The sequence below is a fragment of the Cnephaeus nilssonii genome (genome assembly GCF_951640355.1).
Source record: "Cnephaeus nilssonii genome assembly, chromosome: 2".
Taxonomy (NCBI): domain Eukaryota; kingdom Metazoa; phylum Chordata; class Mammalia; order Chiroptera; family Vespertilionidae; genus Cnephaeus; species Cnephaeus nilssonii.
In genome coordinates, this window is record NC_137073.1 from 42781912 (window position 1) to 42801888 (window position 19977).

The following is a 19977-nucleotide window of genomic DNA, read 5'->3' on the forward strand; positions in this document are numbered from 1 at the left end:
TAGAAGGAATTGTGGTTTCTCCAATATTGTGAATAATTGTTTTGTCATTAAACAGAGAGTACAATATGTGTCTAGACTATCTCCCATAGGGCTCACAAACACTTTCAATTGTCCCCAATGTGGTAGCCACATGTTTGTTTTCAGCTGGCTGAGTCTTAAGCCAGAGTTTAGAGAAAGTGGAAGAGAGAGAAAATCAATTAAGCGTCTCTTTAAGATGTGTCACAAAGGGTAATGCATTTCCCCCCTAAAGTAATGTGTTTAAAAGAAAATAAATATTGCACACCATTACTGTTCTCATTAGTTACTTATACTCTGATAAGAGTATAAAGACATTTTTAAAACTGTTGGAACAAATTCAAAAATTGGTGAACCTCATTCAGCTATAAATTCTGAGAATGCATGAACTCATTGATATTCATTGAGTGCTTATGTGTGCCAATTACCAATATGGTATACTACACTTCAGAGCATAAATGCGTTCCAAGTATTTGTAAAGGAAACAAATGGATGTTGAATTTCACTGATAGGAAATAAGTAAAAAAGGAAAATGACTGCAAACTCTAGCTCACACATAAAATGCATCCAATTTTTTAAAGTCCAACTGAAGTAGTTATTCAATTAAATATTAATTATCATAGTGAAACACTATAGTGACTGAAAGTAGTTGCAAGTACTTAGACATTCACAAAAATCAGAGATTTTAAAACTAGAAAAACTACTTTAGAAAAGATTTGGATAATTCTGATTCCTACAGATAACTGAGAGCCAGGGACAGTAAGTCAGCTGTCCAAAGATACACAGCTTCTCTGTGTGAGCACCAGGGTTGGAAACAAGGCTTGTGTTATCTGAGATCCAGCACAAACTTTCTGCCCTCCATTCAGAGCTGCTGTGGTCAGCCTCTCTGACAGTGTGACCCCCACAGCATAGGTCTTCCCTCAGGAACATGTGGTCAAGCACTAGCAGTTACAGCTTCTGTCTTCTGGGGAATACACTGTTCATGGGGGCATGCAGAATCTTTTTCAAATGAGAGATAATTATACACTCTCCCTTCCTGCTACTCCTATAATTTGGCCTGTCCATTCAAATTATACACACCTGCTTCTTTTTACTCTATCTTCTCTTTGTGGGTTTGGAGAAATTGACTAGTTTAATTTTAACCACAGCTTCAAGTCCATAAAATGACAGAGCATCAAGTCCATAAAATGACAGCTGGAGATGTCTCTGACCTTCGCAGAAAGAAATGACACCATTGACCTGTCGTCAGTGGGATTTGCACTTGAAGTTTTATCTTCATCATATAAGCAATAGGTTTGCCAATCCACTGGTAAGCTTCCATCTGACACCTCTTTGTGACCAAAGAAACTATGGGGTCATGGGCAGAGCAAATCCAACTTGACTCAAAAAGAGCCAAACCTATCACCTTGAACTCAAAATTGTGTGATCAGAGTAGTTGAGAGAAGCAGCCACAATTCCCCCAGTGTCAGTCAGGGTTCTTTAGGTGGCAAATAACAGATATTGACTCTGACCAAAGGAACACATTGGGGGAAAAATGGAAGGACCAGGTCTTCAAAGGTATTGGTGTAACATAGCTCAGGGGGAATCTGTGTAGCAAGACCCCACAGACACTTTCTTCAGTAATGGGAAGAGTGGTCTCCAACATTGTTGACCCTTGTGTCCTTCTGCTTAAGAGTCAAATTCTAGGGAGACAGTGTGATGAGCCAAGTTTGGATATCATGACCACTACCTGAAGCGGGGGAAGTCTCATGAATGCTCAGTTAGTGCCACAATTCAATGGGAAGAGGAAGTTTCCCAAAGGAAAATAGTTGTTCAGAACAACAACAACAACAAAAGGGAAATGGATGCTGAGCAGTCAAATTAGCGGATGTCCACAACACCACCAATGTGGAGAGACAGAGCCTGGCTGGCATGGCTCAGTGGTTGAGCGTCAACCTATGACCCAGAAGGTCAGGGTTCGATTCCTGGTCAGGGCACATGCCCGGGTTGTGGGCTCAATCCCCAATGTGGGCATGCAGGAGGCAGCTGATGGATGATTCTCTCTCATCATTGATGTTTCTATCTCTCTCTCCCCCTCTCTTTCTCTCTGAAATAAATAAAAATATATTTTAAAAAACACGTGGAGTGACAGAGACTAACAGAGATAGCTGAATATTGAAGTATTCAGCTCAAGGATGACACTACCTCAGACAACAGCTCAAGGATGACACCAACAAAAGGTTACTAAAATCTGGTGTTGAGTCATAGTTTTAAATCAGGCTGTTTAGCAGCAATTTTCCTTTGAAATGTCTCCAGCACTGTCCAAAACCTGCGTGGTATGTGAATATCTGGTCCATTAAGCTCTCTTTCCTACCTCCCACCCATTCTCCTCCAGCCACTCCTACTCCCTTCTCTTTACCAAAATCTGAATCCCAGCTGTTTCTTTAGCAACATTTTTGTTTAAGTTGGAAGATCAATCAAACATCATAGGACTTTTCGACATTTAACAAATGTGACTTACATTTTTAAAATCCAAAGTGAAACCTAATTATTAGATGTAAAAGAGAGAGGGGGAAAAAGTCAGATAAAATGCTTCTTTGTCCTGTGAGTGCTCTCTCAGGCAGTCTTGCCCCAGTCCCTGCTCAATGAAACTTGCTGGTAGACCCTGTTGAGGTGAAAGATGGTTCTTCACATCCACTCCAAGTACAGATCAGACCAGCATTCTGAAAAAGAGGCAGGTTTCAGTGTACTGGCTTTTGTTCCCTGCAAAATCTCACTTTTAGTTATTAAAGTATTCACTGTAGGAAACAAATTTGTAACCCATTTCTCATGTTACCAACACACAAAAAACAAAATTTGATATCCTGGGGTTTATTTGCGGAGGGCACTTCCCATAAAAGTGAGTGAGTATGCATTGGAAAATGTGTCTGGGTAACTCCTTAAGGATAAATGTTAGTCACAATCGTTCCACCCCCAACCCCCAACTCTCGCCCCTAGCACCCTCCCCACCTCCTGACTTCCCGCCTCTCCAGGGCTGGTGACCTAATAGCATTTTTCTTCATGCATATTTTGGCTTCGCCCCATGGCCTGGCTGCCTTGGTCTGTCTGAGTCTTTTGAAATCCCTGCATGTTCGCCCCAGATTAAACCGAGTGTGTCTCAGGATGTGTGTTCCCTTTGGTTCTTTCCCCTTAACGTTCCCTGTGCAACGTGTCTGGGGGGGAGGAGGACGCGACGGGGAGGCGCGGGAGGGGCCGAGGCGAGGAGCTGTCCCCTTGCACGTTTCCAATCGCATTACGTGAACAAATAGCGGAGGGGTGGCCGGGCCAGAACGGCTTGTGTAACTTTGCAAACGTGCCAGAAAGTTTAAAATCTCTCCTCCTTCCTTCACTCCAGACACTGCCGGCTCGCCGGGCCGCCGCGCCGCTCCCCATCGCCTTCCAGAGCGCTGGGAAAGAGCAGAGGCGGGTGCCACGTCCCAGCAGCCGCCTGGACTGGAGAAGGGTCTGCAGCCCAACCTTGCTGGGGACTACGATACCCGCGCTCCACCGCCTCCCTGGTGGAAGATTTCTCCCTCCCTCACGTGATTTCAGTCCAGTTTTCCTTTTCTCTGAGCTACGTCCTCCCGGAGTGGGGGCAATCGGAGAAAGGGAGAGATGCGCTTCGCCTGGACCGCGCTCCTGCTGGGGCCGCTGCAGCTCTGCACTGTCCTGCGCTGCACCCCGCCGGCCGCCGGCCAGCAGCAGCCCCCTCGCGATCCCCCGGCGGCTCCAGGCGCCTGGAGCCAGAAGATCCAATGGGAGAACAACGGGCAGGTGTTCAGCCTGCTGAGTCTGGGCTCGCAGTATCAGCCGCAGCGCCGACGGGACCCGAGCGCCACCGCCCAGGGCGCCGCCAACGCTGCTGCCCAGCAGCCGCGCACGCCGATCCTGCTGCTCCGCAACAACCGCACGGCGGCGACTCGGGCGCGGACCGCTGCCCCGTCCGGAGCCACCGGCGGCCGCCCCAGGCCCGCCGCCCGCCACTGGTTCCAGGCTGGCTACTCGTCGTCCGGGACCGGCGACGCTGGCCCCGCGCGCGCGAGTAACCGGACCACGTCCGCAGAGCGCCCGGCACTCAGTAACTTGAGGCCGCCTAGCCGAGTGGACGGCATGGTGGGAGACGATCCATACAACCCTTACAAGTACTCCGACGACAACCCCTATTACAACTACTACGACACGTATGAAAGGCCCCGGCCTGGGAGCAGGTACCGACCCGGCTATGGCACCGGCTACTTCCAGTACGGTAAGCACCCCAAGTCTCAGGAACCACCCGGGCACCCCTTCCCCAACTTGGCTGGTGGCTCCCCGACGTGGCTGCCAGGGCGCGGCAGGCCCGAGTCCCCGCAGATCCGACCCCTCCCCCTGCGCCTGCAGAGGCAGCCCTGGAATCTGGTGCAAACCGCGCGCGCCTGGCCCCTCCTGCTTCCTTTCCACATTGGTCTGCAGCCCCAGGCATCCCCCAGTCTCCTGCTACCCACAGCTTCACACTAAACAGCAGTCCAGCTGGGTAGAGGTTGAGGAGTAAGGGACACGGAGGGACCTGTAGCCAGGGCAGGGGGCGCAAGGTTGTCTCACTATGCCCATCACCTGCTGACGTTTAGGTCTACCGGACCTGGTGCCAGATCCCTACTACATCCAGGCGTCCACTTACGTGCAAAAGATGTCCATGTACAACCTGAGATGCGCCGCGGAGGAAAACTGCTTGGCCAGGTACGAGCTGGGATATCAGCGGCCCGGCTCCCCTCTCTTGGTTCCAGGGGCTCATCAGGTCCCTGGTTCTGACTACTCTTGTTCCTAACAGACAAGAATTGGAAAGTGGTATAAGAGCTGGGAAGTAGGACTTGAACTCCTGGGCACGCTGACCTGGATGGAGAGATAAAATTTTTAAGATTTCTGTGGGTTCTGTCTTTCAAACTGCAGCACAAATCAAGGAGATGGAACAAATACTTCTCCCGAGTGTGTTTGGAGCGGGGGGGAAGGGGGTGTCTCTGTCTGTTTTCCAAGATCCTTCAACTTTGAAGCCAACTGTTTCCAATAACTTTCTATTAAATAACTAACTGTACAATAACATGGGAAAATATTATAATCAAAGAGCTTGTTAATATACCCTTAAAAGACTGGGGGCTAATTTGCCACCGAGGAACCCCTTATTGGCAAAGGTTAAGTTTTATCCTTTTGTTTGAAGCCATAATTAACTTAGCTATTTGGGTGTCACTATAGCCAGAATAAGACTATGAACAAGAACTTTGTTTTTCCATCAGTCCTAAAATAAAATCATAGCAATGGATTTCTCTGAAGTTGCTACTGGGAAACCAGCAGAGGGAGCTAGAGGATGTTTTGATAGGTCTCAAAAATGTTTACACTGTAAAATAAGGTCTTTAGTAATCAGTAGTATTTGAATGCATATTCACACAAAATAGTGTATTAGAAGGTACACAGTAATGTTTATTCATATATTTCTTCCACTCTGGCCCTTTATAATTTTCAGGCTAAAGGAAGAGAAGAAATTGAAGCACATCATTTTCATTCTTGAATCTTGCATCACTAACACCATTGCACTCTCTATACTATTACAGTAATGCTGTTGTTTTGAAGACAGTGAAGTTAAAAAATTGTCTAAAATTATTTGTGTACTTTTTAGAGTGATTTCCCCACTTTACATCATAGTTATTTGTTCAAGAAATATATTGTTAAATTCAAAGTTCTTAACAGGTAAATATGGATGATTTTTTTTTTAACATGGGATAATTTCCACCTCAATTTCACTCATTCATATGGTTAAACTTGACTTGATTATAAAGTTTACTTATCACTTATTTTAAAATATTTTTTATTATTGATTTCAGAGAGAGGAAGGGAGAGGAAGAGATAGAAACATCTACACTAATAATAGAGAAATATGCAAATTGACTGTACCTTTGTGATGCCCACCAGCCAATCAGGAGTGAGTATGCAAATTAACCCAACAAAGATGGTGGGTTAATTTGCATACATAGGCGCCAAGCAGTTGGGGGGTGGGGCAGGATGCTTGCATTGTCGCCATGGCGATGTCGCAGGCATTCCACACCGCTCTAGCAGCTCCGGGCCTCTGGGCAGAGTGGGAAGGTGGAAAGGCGGCTCCGGACCAGAGCCAAGGCGGTGCCTGCAGCCAGGGGAAAGAAGGCCCATTTTTGCATGAATCTTCGTGCATGGGGCCTCTAGTCAATGATGAGAGAGAATCATTGATTGGCTGCCCCCTTCAAGCCCCCTATTGGGGATCGAGCCCAAAACCCTGGCATGTGCCCTGACCAGGAATCAAACTGTGACCTCCTGGTTCATAGGCTGACGCTCAACCACTGAGCCATGCCAGCAACACTATAATACTAATTTTATTGTTTTTATATTTATACTGAGGATTTCCATAGTTTTCATTCACTTTCCCATTCAACATATATTCCAGAGTTCTGACTACTTGCCAGACACTCCTCTAAGATCTGGAGATTCCACAATAATAAGCAAAATGCCCTGACTCTTGAAACTCATAATCTAGTTGAAGGAGTGGGAGAGTCACCATTATATACTGAAAAGGTTTTTCTTGTAGTTTTCTCTTTAGTTAACAGTCTGTGAAAATAATAATGTTTCTTTTTTTAAAATGACAGCTCAGCATATAGAGCAGATGTCAGAGATTATGATCACAGGGTGCTGCTAAGATTTCCCCAAAGAGTGAAAAATCAAGGGACATCAGATTTCTTACCAAGCCGACCAAGATATTCCTGGGAATGGCACAGTTGTCATCAGTAAGTGGATGGGCCTTCTGGGTACTTTTGAGTTGGTTTTTCATTTTTCAAATGATTTTTACACAAAGGGAGAAAATTGCTGTTATTCACATTTAGAAGTTTTCTCTATGTAATCTGACATAATCAATGGAGTCTGTCTTTAAAATAATATATCAATTAGTAGATCCTGTTATCTTTTAAATTAGAAACTAAGTCCAGTTTATTAAAACGGTTGATAGGGTTCAGTGATTGGATTCACTAGAATTTTACTCCAATATATTTCAAGATTTATAAAAAAGCCCATTGCAGCCAAGATCTGTAGTTAGCACTTAACAGCATTTAATAAAGAACACAAATTGTTATTAAAAGGGTTCAGATACCTTTCTCAAAGAAAGGTGTATATGATATACTCCATGAACTGAGAAGACCTATCTCCATCTTTCAAAAGACCTGTATTAATACAACTTTGCCTGTTTTGTCCTAAATTTAAATATTTCCACATTAGGTTATGCTATAATTAGCCTAGATAAATTGCTCAGGTGTGTATTGCCAGAAAATCCTGACATGTGCCCTTAAACTTGTTCTCTTCCTAATGGGAGAAGATGAACAACTCAGCATGTTCTCTTTCATGAAATTATAACAACAGATATGAGCACCTAATGTGCTGATAAGATAGAATTATTCATTTCCAAACAAAAGTTTATACTAGTTAAAATAATAATGGTGGGTAAAACATGCCATTTTCTCTTTTGCATTTTAGTAATGATTTTTAAATCTATGAGAACTTAAATTTCTAAAATCTCACAGACACCTCCCAAGAGTCATGTGCTCTTCTTTATTGGAATGAAACATCAGTATGGCAGCCAAGGGAAACATACTAGAAAACACATGGCAAGTTTCACTTAAACACAGAAATTTACTGTCTAATTCTATTTAATATTCAAAGATAAAACAGGGTATAATAGAAAAGCAAAACACTCAAAATATGTCTTTTTTTCCAAGTAGCAAAGTTGAAAACTTAAGGTTTATATAGACTTCTGACCCTGGGTAGGGGGGTGAGGAGGTGGAAATCATACATGAATCTGGCTTTAAAAAGATAAACGTTATCTCAATTTTAATGTGCAAACAGACCGGTGGGGCAGCGGGGAAGTCATCTGAAGTTCTCACTGCTTTTTCTCTCTCTGTCACTGACCACTGTCTCTGTGTTGTGGGACACACTAGACATTACCACAGCATGGATGAATTCAGCCACTATGACCTGCTCGATGCCAACACCCAGAGGAGAGTGGCTGAAGGCCACAAAGCAAGTTTCTGTCTGGAGGACACATCCTGTGACTATGGCTACCACAGGCGGTTTGCGTGTACTGCACACACACAGGTAGGTTGGCATCATCAGATCAGGAATCTGCAGGCTTCGAGAGAAAACAAAGGGGTCTTCTATTTTCTTTCCTCCCATCTGTCTTTTACAAACTGCTTCATTTAGGGGTTTATCTAGTCAAGATAGAAGATAACTGAGAAAACAAAAGTGAAGGCTTGATGATCCAAATTATTTTGAAAGTATTTTATCATCACAGAAGATCACCGCAGACTCATTGTGTTCCACAATCAAAAGCAGCACTTTACTCTCTGAAAAAGTCTGAATGGTTTCCAATATCTGAGCTCATTCTGTATTCTTTCACTGGCTTGGTAAGTAACTATAGAAAAGATACCTATTTTCCCACCTGCAAAACCTAGTATGCTAAAAATAGGATACCCAGTGATTATGGTTAGCAAAAGGAGAGAAAGTAGGCTTCCTAAAAAGCACTTTAAAAAACTGTCTTTTTTAATCATGTAAATAAAAGCAGAAGGATACAATTTCTTTCTTTACACATATATATTTAAGACTACAGTATAATTGATGTCAGATGTTCTTTGGATGAATTTTTAAAAATCGTGCTGAACTAAGCAATTTGTGTGTCCTATAATGGGAAAATCTGTGTCAGTTCAAAGCAATGCCAGTATTTCCATAAGAAACTCTAATTTGTAAAAGGACATTGTAATTTTACTCCTGCCGAAATCTTGGCAAGAAGTAGTGAGTGTATATGACTCAGGGCAAGGGGAAGCAAATTCCAGGACTGTGGCAGGAAGCCTTTGGTGACCTAAATGTTACTGCTGCTTCTTTCTCTAAGCTTAGAATATGAGAGCAATTGGAGGGGGTAGGGTTCAATTCCATGTGCCCTGAGGCAACATTTATTCTTTAAGCCAAAGAAGATGTAACCTACCCACACGTTACAGATATGTGTCTATAGAAATTCCTTTTTCACTGAGAGTCCCACAGGGCCTGCCTGTGAAGGGACCTAGTTTATTCTTTTCACTAACAAAGAGGCACTGTGGATAGCTCACTGCTGAAATACTTGAATCTAAGACAACAGGTATTTACAGCACTTCTAGTCTCTCAATTCTTGGGGTCACCCCACTTCATTTTATATGGTAGCTTTCCCCTAACCATCCTCATTTATGTCCTATTAACTATTATTCACCAGGTCTTGTATTACAAGCAATTTGTGCTTTTCACTTAGACTGGCATATCATTTAAAGGAAAAAATAATTCTCTCAAAGCCCCAATATTGACTTAGATTAGTCCTATCTAATAATAGACAAATATGCAAATTGACCATACCTCCGACACACCCACAAGCCACGCCCACAAGCCAATCAGAGCGAGCATGCAAATTAACCCAAACCAAGATGGCTACAGCCACAGAGAGCAAGGTTTCCTAGGTAACAGAGGAAGCCAAGCTTTCCGCCTGCCCTTGCCAGGCCTAAGCCTCCACTCAAGCTACAAAGTTTCAATTATAGAAGGTAAACAAATTCAAACAAATGGCAGAAGAATGGAGCTTGAGAGAGCAGGCCAGGGTTGCCGCCGGCAACAGGGGAAGCAAAGCTTTCCGCACACCCGCTTAAGGCAACAAAGTTTCAATTATAACCCCAACACAAATGGCTGTGGGCCTCAGAGGGAGCCCCAGGCTTGGCTCCACTCCAGGCTACAAAGTTTCAATTGTAGAAGGAAAATAAATTCCAGATACCAGGGCCTCCACTTGAGTTGCCAGGGGGCGTGGCCGGCCTGCAAACCACCACAGGCCCCTCGCTCAGGCCGCCCCACACCCCAAGGGAACCCCCACCTGATCTGGGACGCCCTTCAGGGCAAACCAGCTGGCCCCCACCCCTGTGCCAGGCCTCTATCCTATCTAATAAAGGAGTAATATGCAGATTGATCATCACTGCAACACACAATATAGCTGCCCCCATGTGGTCAAAGATCCTGCCCCCATGTGGACACAAGATGGCCACCACAAGATGGCTAGCAGGAGAGGGCAGTTGGGAGGCACCCGGCCTGCAAGAGAGGGCAGTTGAGAGGGACCAAGCCTGCAAGGGAGGGCAGTTGGAGGTGATCAATCCTGCAGGAGAGGGCAGTTAGGGGTGACCAAGCCAGCAGAGGAGGGAAGTTGGGGGCAAACAGGCTGGCAGCAGAGTGGTTAGGGGGTGATCAGGCTGGCAGGTAGAAGCGGTTAGGGGCAATCAGGAAGGCAGGCAGGCAAGCAGTTGGGAGCCAGCAGTCCTGGATTGTGAGAGGGATGTCCGACTGCCCTAAACGGGCAGTCGGACATCCCTCAAGGGGTCCCATATTGGAGAGGGTACAGGCTGGGCTGAGGGACAACCCTCCTCCGTGCACGAATTTCGTGCACCGGGCCTCTAGTTGTATTATAATGTTATTAAATGTATCCAAATATAAAACTAGATATAACTTCCTTATATTTATACTTTCATAACAAATTCATATATTAAATGTATATAAAACTAGAAACTGTCATATTAACTTACTGTATCAAACAGTTGTGTTTTGCTAAAACCAAATAGCTAATTTAGACAGCCTCAGGTAAGGTTCTACATTTAATCTATTTTTAAAGCATGACTTTGAATATATGAAATACCTGTTTCCTTAATGGCCTTAAAAACTCCCATATTTGTTTGCTAGTTCAAATAATCAAAGCTCATACTTAACTACTGCGAGCTGAGTCATGCTAGAGTACCAGTTTCAGCATTCTTTAAAGCTCTTTTATTTACTTGAAAGTAATATAAACATTGTAGCATTATTTAAACCTGGATTAAAGAGATATCTATTCCAATGACTCCCTTGTAATGCCATAAATTTAGTAGTAGCAACAACAAGAGCTAAACTTATTAAGTATTTATTATGTGCCAGAACAAACGATAAGCTGGGATAAGAAAGCAAAAATTATTCATTACGTATTTACCCCTCAACATACTGTTAATGCGTTGGTATGAGCAAAGGTGGGTACATGGTTCTCACTGCTGTGGCACAGGTACTTCTGATTGTGGCCTGTTCACGCTACATTGTGTGTGGTATGAGAGCACAATTCTTCCTCTTCCTCCCCAAATCAGGTAGGTTATCGTCAAACCAGAACTGGTAGGACACGCTTAGATGGTTTTGCCATCTCTTTGGTGATGAAGGTGATCTTAAGCACCAAAGCAATTTGGGGTGCTGAAATTAAATAGCAGTATTGAGTTAAAATGATTCTAGCATATGCTTTTTAATTTACTTTAGATTACCATTAGAATGAAAATACAACAGTAAAACTTCTCGTGAAGAACTAATAGATTTGAAACTGCACCTACAGACTTCAGCTTGAACAAACTTCTCCAGACTATAACTTTACAGAGAGCAAGGACCGTATCTCATTGGTATTCTTCTCCTCACAGGCTGTAGAAGTCACTCATTTACTTGCTGACGTGAATACCTTAGCAAGTGAAGTGAAACGGGATGTGTACATTGAGACATACATTCATCCCTTTAATTCAACAAGATATTTCAGTGACTATATGAGAGAGGGTACATTGTGGTGGGGAACATCAGAGACTCTGGATCCAAATGCCTAAACTCAAAACCAACTCAGCCACTTATAAGCTATATATCCTTCCATGAGTTATTTGACCTTACTGTGCCTCAGGTTCCTTATTTGTAAAATGGGGATAATAATAGCACCTGCCTCGTGTAGTTCTGGGAACTGAATTTATGTTTAAAATGATTCCTGACATGTAATACATAATTACTGCTAGCTATTCAAAAATGCAATCATAGACCCTACCCTTAGGGAGCTTACAACCTTTAATTAGATGTTTTTATATAGTATGATTATAATTCAGAGCAGAAAAGGATAAATACTATAAAAGCTATATACACAAAAAAGTATCATGGGCAGAGTACAGGAAGTAATTTCCAAAGGTCAAAATTGGGGAAGGTTGTACTGAGAAGAGAATATTTGAGCTAAATTGATTATTATGTGGTCTTTATTCTTGAACTGATGATAGTCTAGAATTTTGGTGGAGGTCTATTTTTCACTTAAGATTATACTTATCACTGGTGACTTATGACACTTTTAAGAAGCTAGATATACTACTACTTATATTAGGCAGTTTTTTTGTTGTTGGAGGTGCTATAAGGCTGAGTAATATATACTTCTCAAGAGAGATGCAATGTAAGTATAGTTGTACTTACAAACTCTTGTAAGTACTAACTTAAAATTTGATTTACAAATAATACGCGCTTTCTTTCTCTCTCTCTCTCTCTCTCTCTCTCTCTCTCTCTCTCTCTCTCGCTTTGTTAATCCTTCATCTGAGGATATTTTCCCATTGATTTTAGGGAGAGTGGAAGAGAGAGGGAAAGATAGAGAGAAACACATCGATTGGTTGCCTCCTGCACGAGCCCCGACCAGGGCCCGGGCCGGGGAGAAGCCTGCAACCAAGGTACGTGCCCTTGACCAGAATCAAACCCGGGACCCTTTGGTCCTCAGGCTGACACTCTATCCACTGAGCCAAACTGGCTAGGATTAATATGCATATTCTTTAGTATACTCTAACCATACACCATCTTTTTAAATGTTTTATTTTATTTGTTTTAGGGGTTGAGTCCTGGCTGTTATGATACTTACAATGCAGACATAGACTGCCAGTGGATTGACATCACAGATGTAGCACCTGGAAACTACATCCTAAAGGTAGAGACCTTTAAGAATATATAGCTGTAACTTATTTCCACTGCAACCCCATAGATCCCTTTCTCTGGATTCAAATGTTAGATAATCATGACCCTGAAAGCAATTATACATTTTCTATAACTATTTCTAAATGATCCCAGATATATTATTTTTTATTTTATTTTTTATAATATATATATTTATTTTTTATTGTTGATAGTATTACAGATATCTCCCAAAATGTCTTATTTTAAAGAACTTGAGGGGAAAATATACAACCTCTCCCTAAAACAGCTCCAGAGTTGAACCATTTGCCTAAAACTTCACCCTCCCTGCTTCTGTGAGTTGAAGCATGGTAGCCCTGTGAAAACAGAAAGAAATTAACCAGTAAACACTGCTAATAAAATCTGAAGTGCAGATGATGTTTGTGTTGCCTAGGTCAGTGTGAACCCCAGCTACCTGGTGCCTGAATCCGACTATTCCAACAATGTCGTGCGCTGTGACATTCGCTACACAGGACATCATGCGTATGCCTCAGGTTGCACAATTTCACCGTAAGTCTGATTTGCCTAACTAAGTGATACTCTTTCCCAAGCGTTTTAGTTCATCAACAGGCATTACACAGGGTATGTTTGTTCCTATCATTAGTATAGCCTCCTTGCAAACTAGACCGAACGTAGAAATGGTCTGCACTATCACATAGTTAGAGCTGATCTTTTTCTGGCTATGCTAGAGAAAGGAGGGTGTACTCAGCTTTTTAGCATCTTAAAACTTAGTTTTGAAGACAACACACACACACACACAGAGAGAGAGAGAGAGAGAGAGAGAGAGAGAGAGAGAGAGAGAGAGAGAGAGAGAGAACACATTGTTTACCCAGAAAGCATGTGTGGAGGCCGAATATGTGAAATATGCAATGCGCAATGTGGGTGACCTTGTGGGAGCCCAAAAGGTTGGGTTTCCGGCTGCTGCCAGAGTGTATGACGGAGCTCTGGAGAAATTCCTAGAGTTCCTCAAAGTACATTCTGAAAAATCGCTGCCTTAAAGAATGCAGCTAAAGGGATCAGACTGCCTGTTCTGTGCAAATCAAGAGTTCACATATTTGAGCTCTAGAACAAATCCTAGGGAAATATTCCACAAAAGAAGGGATGTGTGAAGGTACCTTCATCATTTTCTTAGTCCTGGAACCCTTCTCCGAATGACATCTTAGATAGAATCCCAGCACATTAATATTAACAGGAGTGGTGTGTTGATGAAAGTACTTAGCGAAAGCTGGGCAGATTTCCTGCTTGGCTGTCCGTCTCACCCTAATGCCTTAAGCACTGCCTGCTTTAGTGTTGCTGGGTTTTAGATTCTAACTACACGTGCCACCTGTGAGCGGCACCTTCCGAACAATGAGCACACCATGAGAGTGATACTGAACACCCATCAGCTTTGCTTTGACGCTGGAGAGGCACTGGTGCCTCGGAGTCACACAGAAAGGTGTAACAGGTACACTAGAAACTCATAATAGTAATTTCTCCCGGATGTACAAACCAGGACAGTGGTTCATCACGCATGCACCTGCAGTTGTAGGTTTCCCCAAGACCACCTAAACCTGATTGTGCAGGTTCTGCCTTAGACCTGGGCTCCTGTCCCATGCTCCACTCACAGAGCCACCTCCTGTGGCTTGGGCTGCATGCACCTTACAGGGGCGCCTTTTCCTCCTTCCCACGAATGAGCAAAGGCTGTGCTTTACAAGTGTCATCACAGCATTCAAGGTCAATGAAGCTTATAACAGCAAAGGGACAACACTGAAAAAATGATAATTAAATATATTCTTCTGAACATGCCCACAACATAGGAAACCTGAATGGGTTTATGACCCATATAGTACAGAGTGATCATAGTGTACCTGCAAATCCCCAGAACAGCAATGAAATTTGAACTAAAATACATGGGTTACCTTGATTTTTATAATTCTCTAATCCTTGGTATTCTCACACTTGCACAATGTATTTATTGAGGTCCTACACTGGGTATTTGAGAATAATTAAAGGATAAATAAGACTCCTGACCCTGTATAGCAATAATTACAATAATTACAATTAATTACTTGTGAATCTTTGTTCAATGTTTGTCTCCTGTTCTACTGTCATAGCCGGGACCTCGCTTCTTATCTACTGTAAACCCATTACCAGGTATAGGTCTGCCACCATGTAGCCTCTTAGTCAATATTTGATTAATAGATAATTACCCTCTCTTTAGGGAATTGAGAGGGTGAGAGAAATACATAACTGTAATAAACAAACAACAAGGAGTTCCACGAGGGGTAAAATAAAATGCAGCGGGACCAGGACCTCTGTTATACTAGTAATAAGCTAGGTGACTCCCAGGTACAACCGCTAGCTTTCCTCTAGAATGAGGTCTGGAGAGGTGACTCTGTTGTTTCACAGAACGTGTCTTGCTTCTCATTCAGGAGAATCCATTGAATTGGATGTTGCCAGATATTTCCTTTTTCTTTTTTTTTAAAAAGTATATTTTTATTGATTTCAGAGAGGAAGGGAGGAGGAGAGATAGAAACATCAATGATGAGAGAGAATCATTGATTTGCTGCCTCCTGCACGCCCCCACTGGGGATCAAGCCCACAACCTGGGCATGTGCCCTGACTGGGAATTGAACCTTGACCTCTTGGTTCATAGGTTGATGCTCAACCACTGAGCCATGCCAGCCGGGCTGCCAGATATTTTGAGCAAATAAAAATTGTTTCAGCCTAGAGTTGCCTTTTCTTTTTTTAACCAGTTGCCACTGACTATAACTAAACTGCAAGAGTGGTTGAGGTAGAATTTTGATAATGAATATTGATCAGATGAAAATGTGAGTTTAATAACCTATAGTTAGTGAATCATAATAAAATAAGATCATACTTATTCATGAATGGGAAATAATGGGAAAAGTGCAGAAACCTCGACTTCAGAAAGATATCCTCACCTTCAGCTGACTGCCTCTTACATTTTGACCTTCACTTCCAGCCTCCCTTGCTAGGGATCAGAGTTCAGAGGAAGGAGAGATATCCTCTGGCTGAGAATCAGGAGTGGCTTTAGGACAGCATTTGAATTGGGTCTTGAGGCTAAGGAGGACTGCACTAGAGAGAGTTTGGCAAGAGCATGCTCTGACTGTCAGAGAGAAAGTGGGGAGGGGGGAAGAAGATTAAACAGGGAACTTGTATGCATAGCCAACGGACACAGACAATAGTGTGGTGAACACCTGGAAAGGGTAGGTGTGGAGAGAAGGGGGTCAATGGGAAAAAAAGGAAGAGGGACATCTGTAATAATATCAATAATAAAGATAAATTTTTTTAAAAAGATCATGCTGGGAGGACATCACTGACACCTACATGGCAGAAAGAAATTGCAGGATATGTTTGGAAAAGCAAGTGTTCTAGTTTGGCTAAAATATGTTTCATGGAGTAAAGAGTTAGGTAAAAAGGATGGAGCAGTAAAATGGGACCAGATCAAATAGAGCACTGAAGAGCAAGACAGAAAGTTAGAACTTCGTTTTGGAGGCCATACAGAGTCTTTCTTGGGCGGGGAGCATATGTAGCCTAAAGTTATGTGGTCTGGTGACTCTGTAAGTAGCAGTGGGTGTGATTCCCTTGGTAACATTATTGTACTTTTTTTTTTTTAAACTCTTAAAGACATATTACCTCTGAGTTTACTGATGTTTTTCACATTAATGAAATATTTGAGAGCATTCCATTGGTGTGAACAAACCACCCCGTTAGAAAGTGTGTGCCTTTAATGTATCCTCTTCTCGCTCATTGTTTATAAAATATACAGACCAAGTGACTTTGTGGTCCAGTTCAGTTCTATGATACTACAACTAAGTTTTCTTCTCACAGACATTACTGTTGGGAGATTTATGGTTTATGATTTGGACTAAGTGCATTCTTATTTCCTTTACATGGGGAATCTGTGATCATAATGTAAACACACTAATATTGATTTGTTGGCTTTGATTCGGTGTCTTGCACATTAATGCCTCACTACACATCCCAAATCATGCTGGGAAAGGACTAATGCAGGACAGTGAGAGGCCGGCCCTGCTTCTTGGTGCACATGCCACATTTGTTCCATGGAGTGAACTCACCCAGGCAGAGCTGCTGGTCTGAGTCCTGCTTTACTTTTGGTTGTTTCAATAGATTTTTTATTTAACCATAAATATCAGGCATATACTTTCTGCTGCTGACATACTTTCTTTAAATCAGTGTTAAAATCAAGTATTGGCCCTAGCTGCATCGTCCTGATATGCCAATGTTGCAGGTTCGATCCTCTGTCAGGGCATAGATAAGAATTAACCAATGAATGCATAAATAAGTGGGACAAGAAAATGATATTTTTCTCTCTCAAATCAATAAAAATATTTTTTTCTCAATCAAGTATTAATGGATAATTTCATAAGGTAACTGCTGCTTAGGTGGAGGAAAATGATACCTCTATTTTTAAAAGGTTGACTTCAAACTTGTCTACTGTATTCATTCATAGTATTATCAGGTTAATAACTTATCTTTTGTTTTTTAATATAGGTATTAAAAAGCAAGCCAAGACTCCCAATGGATAAATCAGTGCCTGGTGTTCTGAAGTGGGAAAAATAGATTAACTTCAGTAGGATTTATGTATTTTGAAAAAGAGAACAGAAAACAACAAAGGAATTTTTGTTTGGACTTTTTTATAACTAAGCACATAACTGGATTTTGAACATTTAAATTGGCATTGTTTGGAAAAATTTTAATATTATTCACATTATTTTGTGAATTAACATGTTTCAATTCTGTAGTAGCACCCTTGGCTCTTTCAAAGAAATCCAAATTTCTTATGCTCTTTTTGTAATTATAATACAGAAGGGAAAGTAATATTGCAATGAATGAGCCAAAATTACTTTGAACTGGGAATTTTCTAAAGTGCTGTAACTTCAGTGAACTACGGTAATCATTGGCTTATATATGTCCTGGCTCCTACTGTTTAAATAGGTATGGACACATTTGGTGCTGAGGAAGGAACAAATGCATTACCATTGGTCTCAAAAAATATTACTATATAGCAGAGAAATGGCAGTATATGTATTCAGATAGCTACATCCCTATATAAAATTTATGTTTACATTTTTAAATTAGTAGATAAACTCCTTTCTTTCTGTCAAGTGTACAATTTCACTCTGACATAAGTCAGTTTTTATTTTGGAACAAATTGAGTAATTGAGCTGCCCAACTCTCCCTGACATTTGTTGATGTTCCCTCTACTCTTTAATTTTCCTATGGGCAGAGACCTTTTAAGTGGCATCTTAAAATTACCCTTCTGGGGACTGGTATACATAGGACAACTGTGTCAATGGGAAGTTATTCTGATGACAAATATGATACATCCAAAGATAATGCACAATTAAGTATATTGAAGTACTAGCCAAAATTTTTTTCTTATGGACATAAAATAAAAATCATAATGAACAAGTCCCTCAAACCACAACTGTCTCTCAAATAATTTTTAAAAAGTAATGAAAATCAATTTAGAATTTTCAAATTTTCTACATTTAAAAAAAAAAGTTCAGCTTTATAAAGAGGAATGCTAGAAAGTTTTAAGTTATCCAGAATAGAGGACATAATATGTGTGGATACAGGAACCGTGTCATCCAGGAATCAGTCATGTGGTGTGTGTGTGTGTGTGTGTGTGTGTGTGTGTGTGTGTGTGTGTTTGTATGTGTGTGTGTGTTTGTATGTGTGTGTGTCTGAAATATAATCCAGATTAGCAAAGCACACAGCATTACATACTTGAGGGGTTGGTGAATAAGGGTAAAAAAATACTTTCGGCAAAACCAAAGGCTGTGCTACATAATGAGACAGCTGTGCTTTTATTTTAAACTGTGAAATCATGTGTCACAACAGAATTGGGAGACTTTCTCTTTTTTCTAGATTCAAAAGGTGCAGAAAAAAATCAAATTACACTTTTAAGTTAGTGGTGCTTAAGCAGAAGTTTTTCTATATTAACCAGTATTAAAATCTCAAGCAAGGTACTTCAAGTGCCAGGACACACAGGTAAAATTTAAAAATGAGTTGGCATCCGTGTATTATACGCCATGGAGTTGTAAAGTCAACACCATTCAGCACTCACTCAGTGCCTAGAGCGGTGAGAGGGGCTAGAAATGGACAGTCATGGAGGGGTGGATAATGGAGGGCCACAGATCTACATCCGCCAGAGCACACTCTTCCCAATAGAGAACACAGACAACTTAGTAGGGATCAGGGCTTTCACTGAGCTAGTATCTGATCTATGGGATAGCTTCTTTGATGTACCTCTTTGCCTTAAATTGCTTTTTAGTTTTAAGATTGCAGGAAGAGCCTTTCTTTTAGATTATAATATTTTCAAATATTTTAACATACTTACTTTTTAGAAAAACAAAAAACTACTGTCAGTATTAATACTGAGCCGGACTGGCATCTACAGATTTAAGATCTATTAGTGCAAGATTTTTACCCCTGTATTAAAAGCTAGCCAATATCATGGCCTTTGGATACACGAGAAGACACATTTACTATCATTCATTAGACCCTCCATCTGTCTGTCCATCCATCATCATTTGAGGGCCTAATATATGCCAGGCACTGACATGCTAGGCAATAGGATATAAAAAAGATTTTCTCTAACCTCAATTAAGTATTAAAAATGTCATTATTATGCTTTAGGTTCACTTTATTTCATTTTTAACAACTATAAGTACATGTCTAAAAAATTTTATTTTAAGCTCTATTGTTTTTCATGACCATATTTTATTTTAAAAATAAGTTAAAAACTAATAGTTATATGCATGTATGTGTTACTAATAATTAAAAATATGTTTCCAATTCCTGAACTGTCTGCCTTTTAAATATAAAATGTGCTATTTGGTTGATTTTGAAAAAAAAAGTTTCGATTAGGAAGTAAAGATTTTCACTTAATCCTTATGCATCCTTCCCCCTCAGTCATCTCTTAACACTCCCTTAACATTCAATATTTTTGAACCTCAAGGGATCTCTTCTCTGAATAACCACAAAAACCCACACAAAATGACTAGCTGGTAAAAGTTATCCATTAACAAAATAAAGAATCCAGCCTTACAAACTCTAAATTAAAAAAAAATTAAA

General features: G+C 41.3%; 1 protein-coding gene across 2 annotated transcripts; it reads left to right on the forward strand.

Moving 5' to 3' along the window:
- Nucleotides 1–3254: 3254 nt before the first annotated feature.
- LOX (lysyl oxidase) lies at nt 3255–19702 on the forward strand (the record flags this gene model as incomplete). Of its 2 annotated transcripts, XM_079783917.1 has the most annotated exons (7): nt 3255–4279; nt 4638–4746; nt 6675–6812; nt 8013–8169; nt 12752–12847; nt 13265–13380; nt 17389–19702. In XM_079783917.1, the coding sequence occupies exons 1-7, from the start codon at nt 3649–3651 to the stop codon at nt 17393–17395; spliced, it is 1254 nt and encodes a 417-aa protein (XP_079640043.1). In that variant the 5' UTR covers nt 3255–3648. The 2 variants fall into 2 exon arrangements, with proteins under 2 accessions (XP_079640043.1, XP_079640044.1); XM_079783918.1 differs by lacking the exon at nt 17389–19702 and having other exon boundaries at nt 13265–13384.
- Between the last annotated feature and the right edge of the window lie 275 nt (nt 19703–19977).